The sequence below is a fragment of the Scedosporium apiospermum genome, assembly GCF_000732125.1.
Source record: "Scedosporium apiospermum strain IHEM 14462 chromosome Unknown SEQ_SAPIO_0165, whole genome shotgun sequence".
NCBI lineage: Eukaryota > Fungi > Ascomycota > Sordariomycetes > Microascales > Microascaceae > Scedosporium > Scedosporium apiospermum.
Window position 1 is genome coordinate 871,731 of NW_015971866.1, and position 13,275 is coordinate 885,005.

General features: G+C 51.9%; 3 protein-coding genes and 1 pseudogene across 3 annotated transcripts; 3 read left to right on the plus strand and 1 right to left on the minus strand.

The window, feature by feature from the left end:
• Nucleotides 1–1,598: 1,598 nt before the first annotated feature.
• Nucleotides 1,599–3,077, plus strand: SAPIO_CDS10422 (uncharacterized protein; the record flags this gene model as incomplete). Its single annotated transcript, XM_016784009.1, has 5 exons — nucleotides 1,599–1,801; nucleotides 1,882–2,213; nucleotides 2,284–2,579; nucleotides 2,648–2,807; nucleotides 2,887–3,077. 5 exons carry the CDS (start codon nucleotides 1,599–1,601, stop codon nucleotides 3,075–3,077), a joined length of 1,182 nt encoding a protein of 393 aa, XP_016638843.1.
• Nucleotides 3,078–3,790: 713 nt separating this feature from the next.
• Nucleotides 3,791–5,832, plus strand: SAPIO_CDS10423 (uncharacterized protein; the record flags this gene model as incomplete). Its single annotated transcript, XM_016784010.1, has 6 exons — nucleotides 3,791–3,840; nucleotides 3,912–4,383; nucleotides 4,582–4,740; nucleotides 4,942–4,997; nucleotides 5,254–5,373; nucleotides 5,661–5,832. The coding sequence occupies 6 exons, from the start codon at nucleotides 3,791–3,793 to the stop codon at nucleotides 5,830–5,832; spliced, it is 1,029 nt and encodes a 342-aa protein (XP_016638844.1).
• Nucleotides 5,833–7,744: 1,912 nt separating this feature from the next.
• SAPIO_CDS10424 (uncharacterized protein) lies at nucleotides 7,745–9,180 on the minus strand (the record flags this gene model as incomplete). Its single annotated transcript, XM_016784011.1, has 2 exons — nucleotides 7,745–8,634; nucleotides 8,751–9,180. The coding sequence occupies 2 exons, from the start codon at nucleotides 9,178–9,180 to the stop codon at nucleotides 7,745–7,747; spliced, it is 1,320 nt and encodes a 439-aa protein (XP_016638845.1).
• A 2,138-nt stretch (nucleotides 9,181–11,318) lies between these two features.
• Nucleotides 11,319–12,398, plus strand: SAPIO_CDS10425 (annotated as a pseudogene; the record flags this gene model as incomplete).
• Nucleotides 12,399–13,275: the final 877 nt, after the last annotated feature.

Consider the following 13,275-nt stretch of genomic DNA (forward strand, 5'->3'; position numbering starts at 1 on the left):
TGTATGGCCCGACATCCGTCCTCCTGCTCACGATTATCCACGCCGGCCATTCTCAGCAACCCCACAATAGTCCCAAACCCACACTCATAAGTAGCAGATCAATGCGCTCCTTGGATACTCCTTGGATAGGAAGCCCCATATCAGTCATCACCAATCATTCATTTGCCTTTATAGGCATTCCGAGACGGAAATTCCTTCCACGTGCTATCCTCGTGGGCATGGATCGACGTGACACGCGTGCCCGACTGTGTGTGGTAGCTGACGGTGACGACATCTTGTTCGTCGCTTGGATCCATGGTCGACTTATGTGGCCACGAACCCCTATACGTTGAAGAATTAGCCGATTTGAGATTCTTTGACCTTCTACGACGGTATATATCATGCGCTATGGGACCTACTGGATCCTTGCCTCTTTGACTTTGGGGTACTGTTCCCTAGAAGTTAGCGGAAGTCTTACAAGTGCAAACAGGGAAGGGTATTTTCATTAACCTTTTCCTCTATAGCCGTACTAGCGACTTGAACAGAGGTAAGGAATCCGCCCGGGAGACTGGACAACGGAGTGCTACCGCCGTACTTGATAAGGCGGGCCGCAGTGCGCTGCATGGTAGAATAATGATAAAAATAGCAAAAAGGACAAGAGGCTAAGTGAGATGAGGAACGAGGATCAAGTCGGATTGGGAGTTTGTGAGGGTGGAAATACCGGAGGGGGAAGGGCAATGGTAGGACATCGAGAGGGTCTTTATAGACGATGTATTTGCCCTTCCCATCCGTCCTCGAAGTTCCATGACAACCCACACCCTTTGGAGTTGGGACTCGTTAAGCGCCAGGAAGACGCGATGTCGTACGAGAAGTGTCTCGGCTTCGGGCACAAGTTCACAGCCATTGGCGCCGGGGCCTAGCGCTGGCTACTGAGATGGTGATATCTCAGGATAGGCCAGTTCCGGCGACCTGGAGGCCCACCGTCGGCGCTAGGATGTACAACGGATTGATGCGGTGCGTCGGTTCTCATTCGGCACGAGAAGCTCTTCGAACTCCGCCATCGAGAGATTCTTCCGGAATCACTTCGTAGGCGCCAATATTGATCTTAGAATCGGGATTCGGGATTACACCCTCCTCCAAAGGATTCAACAATACTAGAGATCTACATCATTCGCTTGTTTGACTGAATTCCAGAACATCTCGAGGCGATGAGTGGTCGTTGCCAATTGGTCGTCTCTCAAACGCCAGGACGGGGCTGATTCTCGGATAATTCTCACACTGTCATCAATGTTACTGGTCACCGCCAGGCTCTATTAGCAGCAACAGGTCGCACCCGGCGCCTACAGAGTAGAGAGAACCCTAAATTTAGCTCGACTAATAATAGGTACAGTCTCGTCTCTGGACTCTAGGCTCTAGACTCTAAGCTCTAGGCTCTCAAGGCTCTCTCGGCCCATCTACTTCGTTCACTTCAGTCACCCATTCCACCTGCCACAATTATGATGAGAACTGCACGGTTGCCTCTCCAGCTCTTCACTAAAGTGTCAAGCTGCTGCGTTCACCAGTCTCCAGTGCTGCCTCCAAATCCAAGGTTTTATAGACCAAATCGCAGTCTTGCCACGATGGGCCGGGACCCTCCTCCGGTTGCTGATGCCTTCGAGAGGCTACCAATAAACGAAAGGATCGAGGAAGAGGATGTCCCCAACTACAAAGCAGAGAGGTTCTACCCTGTTCAACTAGGGAACGTATTCCAGTCGCGATATAAAGTCGTCTCAAAACTCGGATTCGGCACGGCATCTACGATCTGGCTTTGCCGTGATCTCGAGTATGTACTTGGTCACGCATTGGGTTTGAGGTTACTCGCCAACTCGCCTGGATCCTGGCTCTGACCTTCGCGGTGCCTAGAAAAAATGATTTCATCGCCCTTAAAATATGCATCACTGGGAAGGATACCAGTGACATCGATAACGAAGTGGCTATCTCCGAGTATCTTCAATCCGTCGATCCTGCCGGACACCCTGGAAAGGACCGTCTGCGTCTAGTGCAGGATCACTTTCGGATAACTGGTCCCCATGGCACGCATCAATGCTTGGTCTTCGCGCCTCTGGGCCTAAGTTATACCAAATTTCGGAACATTTTCCCTGAAAAGGCCCTCAACAAACTACTACTACAGCAGTCCTTGCAGCTAGTTCTTCTGGGCCTCGATTTCCTCCACCAGGCCGGCGTCGTGCACACAGGTACGTTCGTTTGTTGCGTAAAACGACTTGAAAAGTGAGCCACACTTTAGGAAACTAAAACTCTCCTCAGACATATCACCAAACAACATCCTCCTGGGCGTTCCGGACCCTTCTGTATTCTCAGAAATTGAAAAGGCCGAGCAGGAACACCCAGCAGCTCGCAAAGTTCTCCCAGATCGAACAATTTATCGCACCAGTGTGATGCCCCTCACATATGGGGCTCCGGTAATTTGCGACTTCGGTGCGGCGAGGATGGGCGACGGGAAGCACCACGGGGACGTCATGCCCGGCGTTTATAGAGCGCCTGAGATAATTATGGGCATGGAATGGGATTCGAAGATAGATATATGGTCGGTTGGAGTAATGGTCTGTCTCGCATACATCTCACACACCCCCCTTTTCCACTCGCCAGTCCCTTCTAACTCTTGCAATAGATCTGGGATCTGTTTGAACGCGGTCGTCTGTTTCGCGCCGTGAAAGACGGACATCTCAACGATGAGCTACATCTTGCAGAGATGGTCTCTCTGATGGGGCCGCCTCCGAAGCAATTCTTGGAGCGAAGCGAGAAGTGCCGCCAGTACTGGGATGGCGAAGGTAAGACGGCCCTCTCCGTGGCTTATCTCGCGGTTCTTGAGTTAACAGAAGATGTCCCCCCCCCCCCCAAAAAAAAAAGGGAATTGGATTGCGGCCACGCCTATTCCCGACCAGACCCTCGAGTCACGCGAAATACGACTGGAAGGGAAAGATAAGGAGTTACTCCTTACCTTTGTGCGCAAGATCTTGCGCTGGCTCCCAGAAGAGAGGCCCTCTGCGGAAGGGATTTTTGAGCATGAGTTTTTAACTCAACACTACGAGAAAAGTTGAGAAACCCGAGCCAGGAGAGCTTGGTTATACGGCGTGGAACTCGAGGCGGTTGTGAATATCATATGTAACGAAACTGCCAATTGGCAACCTTGAGTGTAGCGGTTTTTATTGTTTCTAGTGTCTTGTACTTGGGCGGAATAATACCATCACCATCACAATCAGTGTGGATTAGGAGGCGTAATATTAGAATATCAGAACATCAGAACACCGGCAAGGGATGTCTGTAGAATATAGAGGAAAGAATGTAATTAGATAACTATATATTTTGTGACAAGCTCTAGCTGAATATATCGTCGAGCTCAATTGACTGCAGCTTGATGTATGCGAATATCGAGCAAATAGCAAATCAAAGGAGGAAAAGGTTAGATTTTGAGAATAACCTCCTTCACTGCTTTACTACTTTGTGTCTTTCTCTCCCAAGGTAGCTTATGTAAAGGCCTACCAAGACGGCGCCCTGGTTCGAAAAGGTGGTCGCCTTTTTTTTTTTTTTTTTTTTTTTTTTTTTTTTGGTTTTCGTCAGGGTCATGTTCGAACCGGCATCATATCATCGATGCTGGTATCACCGGCGAGCCAACGCTTTCTCGACTAGCCATAGATCATCATCAACCCGGCCGAGGCCGATTTGCCGAAGAAGCTCGAAGCACACGAGTGTCCTTTCAAGCTCCGCAAAACGCCGGATATTTCGTTGAAAAATTCCTCAGATACAAGCAACGATGAAACACATCTTCCTGGTCGGCGCCTGCTACGTCGACACGATTCTTAGGTAGAAAAGAGAGATGGGAAAGAAGAAGAAATCACCTTCTAATATATACTAAGGATTTAACTTTCGCACAGCGTCCCCTACTTCCCCGAAGAAGACTCCAAACTCCGCGCCCAATCCCTCGCCGTCCGCCGCGGAGGCAACTGCCCCAACTCCCTCGAAGTCCTCCACCAACTCCTCCTCCACTCGTCCCTCAAGAACGGGGCGGCCTTATCAGATGTGAGGACCCATCTTGTCAGCTGTCTCCCCGATATATCTTCCACCGCTACGGCGAGGATCAAGGCGTCATTCAGGACAAGAGGAACGCCGCAGGGCAAGGAGGAGAAAGAGGCTGAAGGGTATGAGGAGCTTGTGGAGGGGTGCTTCTTGACTTGTATTTACAGGGATGGTGTCGAGGAGCCCGCTAGTAGTTTTATTGTGAGGAGTTTGGCGACGGGGAGTAGGACTATTGTGAATTATAATGGGTTGGAGGAGATGACTTTGGAGGAGTTTAGGGGCGTTGTCGCGGAGTTCGAGGGTGCGGAGAGTTCATGGTGGCACTTCGAGGTGAGATGAACTACTTTTCTTCTGTTTCCTTCTCCCTCTGAGCGAAAGGATATAAGTCTATGGCGTGTAGGGGTGGGATGGACCTAACATATCTCTACTCCATGACGACGAAGACCGTGTCTCCCTGGAGCCTCTGCAAGGGGCTTTTTTCCAGAGTCCAGCTCAATGACACAAACACATACTAACCTGTTGAAAAAGGGCCGGATCCCCGAAACCACCCTCCAATGCATCCAACACCTCCGGTCCGTCCTACCCAACGCCAAAATCAGCGTCGAGGTAGAAAAGCCAGGAAGGGAAGGGCTTACGAGCCTAGCCGAGGCAGCCGATGTCATCTTTTACTCTCGGAGCTGGGCAGAGGTAAAAGCATTTCCCCTTTTGTCGAGAAATGGTACCGCGCTGTTTTCTCCCTGGGCCTCCCTCTCTCCCTTCCTCTCCCCCGAGCACCTGAAAAGGGGACAGAAGTAAGGGAATAGGAGACTAGAGCATCCATGAGGGGGAACGTCTGGCCAAGGGAAATGGCATGCTGACCGGCGATGGTGCTTATATGATCTGTTCTAGGCCCGGGGACATGGCAATGCGGCAGCTTGTCTTGAGAATGAGACACCGCGAACAGCGTACGCAGAGACTACCCCTTCCCTAAAATGAGTTGTCGTCTTTGTTTTCTTTCCCGCAAGGCTTCATTTACCTCTACAACCCGTACAGAGGGCCTTGGCCTTAGATGGAGAAGATCGGTTGGTTGGCAAACGCCGGCCTTTTCTAGCCATCGCACCCATTTCGTGGGACGCTGGACAAAGCAGCGTCTGAGGATGCCTACAAAGTTTTCTTTTCTTTCTTCGCCTTCTGCTCCTCATTCTGACGAACGGCGTTTAGGTCGCTGGCTTTGTGCACTTGGGGATCTCAGGGAGCGACGGCATTCACCCCGTCTGACGGGCTACTTGCCGAATGCCCGGTTGGGACGCCCGCTGATGGAAGTCATATCGAAGTCGTCGAGTACGTATAAGTCATCCCGGCGAAGCGCAAGCCGCTTCTCCTTCCCATATCTCCCCAAGTACGAAGAGAGAAAGGCAGTGGGAGTTGCATGGAAAGCCACCCCCGATTCACAAGTCACATATATATCTCTGCCTTGACCCTGCTAGAGAAAACAAAGCGATCCCACCTCAGTTTTCTGTTGACAGATGGCGTCCCTTCTCATTCCCTCGCTTTCCCCGTCGACATACCACGGCTTAGTAGCCACAGTTCAAGGAAACGGCTGACACGCGAGAACCGCAATCCTACAGCACAGTTGGGGCGGGAGACACGTTCATCGCCGGGTTTCTTTACGGCCTGACATGCCACTCCACCGACTGGGACACCGAAGCCAAGCTAAAATTCGCCGTCGAATTGGCCACGCTCAAGGTGCAGCGAGAAGGGTTTGGCGGGCTAGGCCGGGATGCACGGGGATGCCTGTGATGTCCAGACCTCGAAAGGTGCGGGTATCCGGGGAGTAGGAGATGTCCACCTGTTACGCTTTCTCACCTGTCTCTCTCTCTCTACGTAATCATCTTGATGAATCCGAAATACGTGGCTCATGCAACGGGACCTACCCAGTCACCTTGGGTAATACAATCTTCCGCATGATATCCCCCTTTTAACGCACTTCATGGAGAACTCGCCTTTTGCGATAGCACCCAGAGCCTCGGCATCGCATCGCGATATTAAGTGATGACAGGACCCCCTTTCTGTGTCTCGGCTCGATTCTGTGTTCTTTTCATTGGGGTCAATCTATGGATCTAACCCTGAAGCGGCCCAAAATCTTCTCATCAGCGTTTTGAGTTCCTATCCTATATTCGTCCTATATTGGTCACTCTCATTCACGAGATGCCAACTCCCAGTTCGTATAATTGATGCCGTGGTCGGCGGGATATCCAACACCTGTCAAAATACCGGGCTCCTTTGGGGTGGCAAATCGGTCGAAATGCGGATGTGTGTCGATGTCAGTGTTATTGAGGAAGTTAACAAGTCCCCCATTTCCAGCCCCTTATGTCGGGTTCTACTAGAGCTACAGTTCAACAACGCCGGGCTTGTGAGCGCCGGGATCCGAGAGGAGGCGATCGAATTCGAGAGCATTCGAATGTAGAGACCATTCAGCTTATGTTAAGCGCCGGCCTCTCTATGTTTATTCACTTGATATGATGAGGAGAGGATTAAGCCATATCAGTGATCGATCCTCGGCGAAGCGGCCAGGATGTTCAAGCTGATTAGGCTCCATGATTGGCAATGGGTCTCGACGTATTAGAGAGAGATAGGTGGTTGCAGAGTCCTAGCATAGGTCGGTCTCACACATCTATACAGGTCCTCATATGGGCGCGTTAAGAGAATAATAATCAGGGAAACTGAGTAACTCTAGACATTGCGGGCCGTGGGTGTGGGAGATGCGAGGTCGGGTGCCATTTCAGTCCGTATACGGACTGAAATGACGTGACCGCTCTAACAGTGGCACCTCACTACGTCCTACAGCGCCACAGAACATTACATCCCTTCAGTTTTCGGTGGCTTCGCACACGACCGCATCAAGGTAGAACAAGGCCCGCGGACAGTCGCTAAGAAAGGGAAGGGGCGAGGATGTGAGAAGATGATCGGCAGGTCACGATCGCGAAAGGGCACCTGACTGAAGCGGGGACACGGCCGATATAATAGCGTCGTCATCATAGACGACCGGCATTGGGGCCTTCTCGATGTCGATAATCCAACAGATGGTCGAAGGGAAGCATGTTTGGGGAGGATGCTGATACAAGCGGCAACTTGCGGTGGGTAGAATGGGACCTCAGGCACCATAGATTTCACAATGCTCAAGGCATTCCTGTATGACTAATACTATTAGAACAGCCTAGGGCGCAATTATGTCGCTTAAGTGGAAATACTCAAGATACCTATTCCTAAGTCACTTCAGGTACGACTCCGTACTACATAACCATGAAAACAGCTTCACGAGTATGAATTTCCTCAGTTAATAATACCAAAGAATAAAAGCTACTTCTCTTTTTCTAAAGACTACTGTATTAATAGAGAATATGCTGCTGGGGCCGCGCAGATTCTGCCACCAATTTCGGAGGCAAAAAGCAGCGGATCTATGCTCCGAGGCACATCGACTTCGGGTCTGCCCAGCTCCTCTTGAAACTTGAAAGGCTTTCATCGGACAAGAGAGTAATCGTTTTCGTAGCAATGTTTAAGGATATAGAAATGTCATTCTTTATGTAAAACGAAACAGAGACCTACTAACGCGGTCCGCGGTAATCCAGCTTAACAACATATCTCCGTCCAGCTCGGTTCGAGGAACACAGAATCAAGCCAACCTCGTCTTCCAAAAGAGGAAAATGCCAAATCAAGACGTAAACGGAGCAGTGACAATAGAGACCACATAGCCAGCCATTTGCTTGATCTTGTCCCAAACCCAGGTAAGCGCATCGCGGGCGTACTCCCAGATGGCCCGCAGCTTCTTCTGTACGTAGCTGAAGACCTTGTCCCACGGAATGAGATACACGATGGCTGCGGCCGCGATGCCAGTCGCGAGTCCGGCGGTGCAAGCAGCCCCAGCAGCCCCAGCAGCCCCGGCCTTAAAGGAGCCAGCCATAAGGGTGAACTTTGAGCTCGAGATGAAAATACCCTTAGCGCTACACCAAAATACACCCCCGGCAGCAGCACCCCCGGCCCCCGCACCTATGATGACGGCGAGGAGCGACTTCCACCTGTTAAACCAGTCCGTTTCTGTCTCATTAGCACGTGGAGGAGGCTGCGGCTGGCCTTGACTCACTGGCGATGGACTCGCCTCTGGCTTTACGTCTGATGGCCCGGCTGCAACGGCGTCGTGGAAGTCGGCGATCTTCTCGCGCAGCTCGGTTAGCTCCTGATCGGACATGTCGGATCCTATGGTTGTTGACCGACTGCATAAGCTACCGGCATATTCTTCTGGAAGGTCAAAATAGCACCCATCTTCGTGAGTGATCTTGTAATTGGCTTTGCGAAACTGTTGACCTAGGAGGTCCCAGCTATTCGTCCTCACGCCGCAGTAGGTCGACGAAGCGCCGATACGCAAATTGTCAGCACGCTGAGAGCTGCAACTAACGTAGACCTTCTTCACAACATCGGGGATGTAGTAGGTGATGGAATCCACCCCGGAGGCAACCAATAGCTGGAGCGTGTGGAACACGCCGCTGAGCTTCTCCTCGATGATTTGCTGAAGGTTGGCCGGCGTGGTTATGACGACTTTGGAACCTACGGTAGTCGGAAGTGTTAGTGTCAGCTCTTTTTCCAAAACCAGTCCCGACTGGATGAGGTCACAACCACTTGGAACTTGCAAGTGGGAGGGAGGGCGACGAGGCGTGACTTACTGAGCTTATCTTCGTCCTTGGCCTTTCGATTCTTTTCTTTGACAACCCTCTTCACCTCCTTCGCTTGATCGGGTCTCACAACGGCAACAATCATGCTCCCCTTGTTATCTTTCTCCCTAAGTTCTTGCCATAGGGATTCGACATCCGAATCACTCATGTAATCTCCCCCCTTGGCAGAGGGATCGGTCGAGAGGGGAGACGCGAGGGCCTTGTCATGCTTGGGGGATCTGGGCGCATGTCGCGCTGAGGAAGATGAAGAAGGCGACGATGGCGATGACGATGACACGATGGGGCCAAGGAGTTGACTGGAGGATTTAGAAGGGTTTGTAGACCTAGAGGTAGAAGATCCGGAGGACTTGGATGATTTGGAAGAAGTGGATGATGACCTGGATGATCGAGAGGATTTGGATGATCTTGATGAACTGGCCATCATTTTCTTCAAAGAGAATAGGAGCGGCTTGATGAGGTATTGAACACTGGGGCAGAACCGCCAGAACCAGATGCAGATATGAACTTGAGATTGATCTGGGTAGATCCTCACTGGTGAGCCAGGCTGGAAAATGGCGGTGTCTCAAGCGGGGAGCCGGGCTTTAATACTCGAAAAATCTGCTCTAATTGTCCAATATTCCGGATTAACAGTATCTACTCGACACGGCCCAATTAAACGGGGGGCGTCGAGTGAGGGCCTCTGGTTGTTTGTGATGATGGACGCGTCTCGATCCTCACCAACCTGCACCACTTAGACACCAGGGTCAAAACGCGAAGCTTCCTCCTGCGTCATGCCTCCGCATATCGTGCGCGAGATGGTTGGCTGCAAAGCCACTTACACAACATTGAAGCAGTTCAGTTCAGCCAACCCTGCGACGAGTCCTCATCTTATATTCCATGGCAGGCAAATCAGATGGTTGACAGGGCCACCATCAGTCGAAGCAGGGAGAGCGCGCTTGAATGGCCAGGCCACGAAGTCATGCAGTCTGCAAGAAATCGAGACATGCTATTGACCAGGCCGGAAACGTGTGCATTAACCCCACCGACACTTTAGTCGTTTCGGCCACTCACGAACGACCCGAGTCCTGCGCCTCCGTAGCCTTACCATCCCAATTATTATGAGGGTTGTGGTCCGCGTCAGTCGTCAGTAGCACCAAATCGCGACACGGACACGGTCACGGTCACGACTCTCGTTCTTCCTGCATCGCGAGTGCGTTCCGCCCAATGTTCATTAACGCAGCTATCGCGATATGCATTTTGACGTGGCCTGCAACTTATCTACAGCTTCTCTGTGTTGGCATCATGAACAGACAGACTCTTATGGCCGATCACGTCAACCGGCGAGGTTGTTTTGGGGGGAGCGTGGTAGGTGATGGAAGGAGCTTCTATCGTCGTACCCGAGACTGAGAACCGAGCTTACCTCTCGCAGCCTTTCTCTTGAGGCGTGCCACACCTAACGTCTTGTTCACTTATCAGAGACTTCCGTAGAATGGACTCCCCTTACTCGTCGGCAACCCCGGGTAACAGCTTCGGAATCTCCGCTAAACCGTGATATAAGTCCAACTCCCACCACTTTAAAGGCTTCTATCTGGATTTCTTCTTTTTTTAAATACTTATTTTCTTAAAGAAGGTATATAGGTACCCGCCGAAGAAACCTCGCCCTTTACACAAGGCATCGACTGCGGTGTAACAATCTCTATTCGGTGGTCAAAGGTTCCCCTCCTACGGAAACCCACACTTCATCTCTTCCTTCATCTACAACATCTATTCCACGGCCGATCGTATAGATCGCCTTTCCCAATTCTCTATCCCGCCATCTGAAACGCACTAAACCATGTCTCCCCCACATTCCTCGACGGCGAACGACGACCTTCCATCTCAACTCAAGCCGAGGCCACCGAAGCCGAATAGGGGGGTAGCCACTTACCCTCCAGAACTTTGGCAAAGAATAAGACCAGTAGTTCAAAATCTGTACATATGCCGAGCCTGCACTTTGGAAGAAGCCTCACTAGTTCTCCATGCTTCCTACGGCTTTCAGGCGACGTGCGTCTTCTCTCTTGCAACGAGTTTCCCCGACGTAGAGTCGAGAACCAGACTAACATAGATTGAGGCCGTAGGAGGGATGAAATCAAAAATAGGCTACGTGATTGGCCCGAATGCAGAAAGAATAGAACTGGCGGAACGAGCTCCAGGCCAACGACGGGGAATCCACCGGACGGCCGGAACCGGTCGAGGCCCAAGAAGGCCCTGGCTAACCACCCCCCATGCCCCGGGTACATTGCTATCCGACCTTGGAGTGCGATACCACCTTCCCTTAACCACCGCCTCTACGAGACACACATATCTCTCCTTCTCTCAATCGACAAGTACGTCAAAGGCTTCTTCGATTCAACCGGCGGTACAGGTACGGCATTGCGGGAACAGCAGCCTGAGCGCGATGGGCGGCTCGTTTCGGTCGAGTTGGATTGGCAGGCTCTCTCGGCTCGTTGTGACGGAGTATCCGCCATTATTCGAAAGTACAAGTCCCCTAATGTCGATATGGAATTGCCCACGGCCCGGGCGCGAAGACAGGCAGCCACAATGACGATGAGGAATATTACCAAGAAGCAGCTAAGCGAGATAGTTCTAGGAGACCTTCCACGCATAGCTGCGCAAAGTACTCCGCACATCCTGCCCTACTTCTGGAACGTATGTAGGATCCTCAGAGGTTTCGGACCTCAGCTGGGATATTCCATGGGCGATACTTCCGCTCACGTTACGACCTTCGTCCGTGCTCTACAAAATCCCTTACCGGAAGAGAACGACGGGAGAATTGCCGGGCTGATTCGACTTCTAGAGGCATTCCTCAATGTCCCGCTTGCCGATCTTCAGAACATCATCCGGATCAGTGCTCTGTGTACTGCCCGTGCTTACTCCACCAGACTCGGTCATGCTCATCCGGTTGTCCTCAACGCGTGGGCAAGCTATTACCGTTACTGGGACACCGACGGCTTAGACAAGCAGGAGTTTCTGAGTTACTATGCGGAGGCTCGTCAGGAGGCCGAGGGTGAGCACGGCCCTTCTTCCGATCACACAATCAACGTCCTGTGTAACTACGCCGTCGCCGCTCACTACATCTGTCACGACGATACTCTTGCCGGAACACTGGCGACCGAGCTCTGGAACCGTACTCATCACGACCTAGCAAGAGGCGATGGCGCAAGCACAACAACCTGGAATGCGCGGACCCGCGGCATGGCAGAAGCAGCCAAGATACTTGCACTGCTCGCCTGTATCAGAAACGAGAACCAGCGCAAAAAAAGAGCCGAACTCAAGGAAATCCGCAAGAAACTGGGCCTGAGACGTCGGGCTGCCCGCAGACGATGGCGGCAAACTCTAGATCCTCCACCGCCGGTCGACGAGGCTTCACAAGGCGTCGCCATGCTGGATGAGGTAGTAGGGGGGCTTGAAGATGCTGTGGATGATTGGACTTGCTTGATTACGGCGGCCTCTTTACGTGACGTCTTGTCGCGTCTAACCAGGTTTCGGGGGGAGGATGCCGCTCGTTATAGTGAGATTGCCGGTCGTGACCGGTTGCGAGCAGAATGTATTCGCGAGTATATTGTCGACTGGCGTGAACTAGTCCATCTCGAACCTCTGTATATATTGGAGCGATTTTAATCGGGTTGAAGAAAAAAGAGCACTTTCTTGTACATGTACACCATTGGAGCGCTCAGTTGCTAGAAGCTGATCCTCATCTATGTGACCGAGATTTCGACTTTGAATCCTTCTTTGAGCGTCTCCATCGTCTTCGTATCGACCTCGTCCTCGCCCGGACACGGGCAGATGGGCGTACGATGTCCTGAGCTTGGTAGGGAGGAGATGAAGGCGGCGAAGCGGCTTGGGCCAATCAGGCGGTGCCGCAGGATCCTGCGCAATGAGCAGCGTGTTCTCCTTTACTATATAAAGGTGACTGTGCGTAGAGCTGTTAGCCTGACTCGTAGCAATAACAAGCAGCACCATGGTCGTTACCTGGCTCCGTTGCGTTCTTATCGTCCCTCCGTTTCGTGAACGTTCGATATCTCCCTTGTCAACGCGATCAGCCGCCAGAGGCTTGACAACATAGTTGTGATGATTCGTGGACGTGACGCGACTGGGCTGGTGTTGTAGGTGCTGTGTTGCATGTGTTCAGAGCGGTTTCATCAATTACGTCTATCGTGCCGCTTGCTGCGCGTTGTGGTCAGAAAATGAGCCCAGCGCAGCCACGGTCGCGGCCAGAGCGTGGAGGTGGACATGATTGGTTGTTGATGCGCCGTGAACCGCGGGCTTGCTTGCGCGGTACCCAGCCTTTATCGAGGCTCGATTCCCAGGACTTGTTTCCGTGTCGCAAACCCACCGAATGCTCTTGACTCAGAGTCTCTTGGATCCTGCTCTTCTCTTGCTTGACGCAGCTTGCACCGTAAGGATGGCTCCGCTGACACTGTCTCATAGCACAGGACCCTCAATATTCTGCGAGCTATGGTCGTATGTACTGGTGACGGGAAGGAAACCGTCCTAT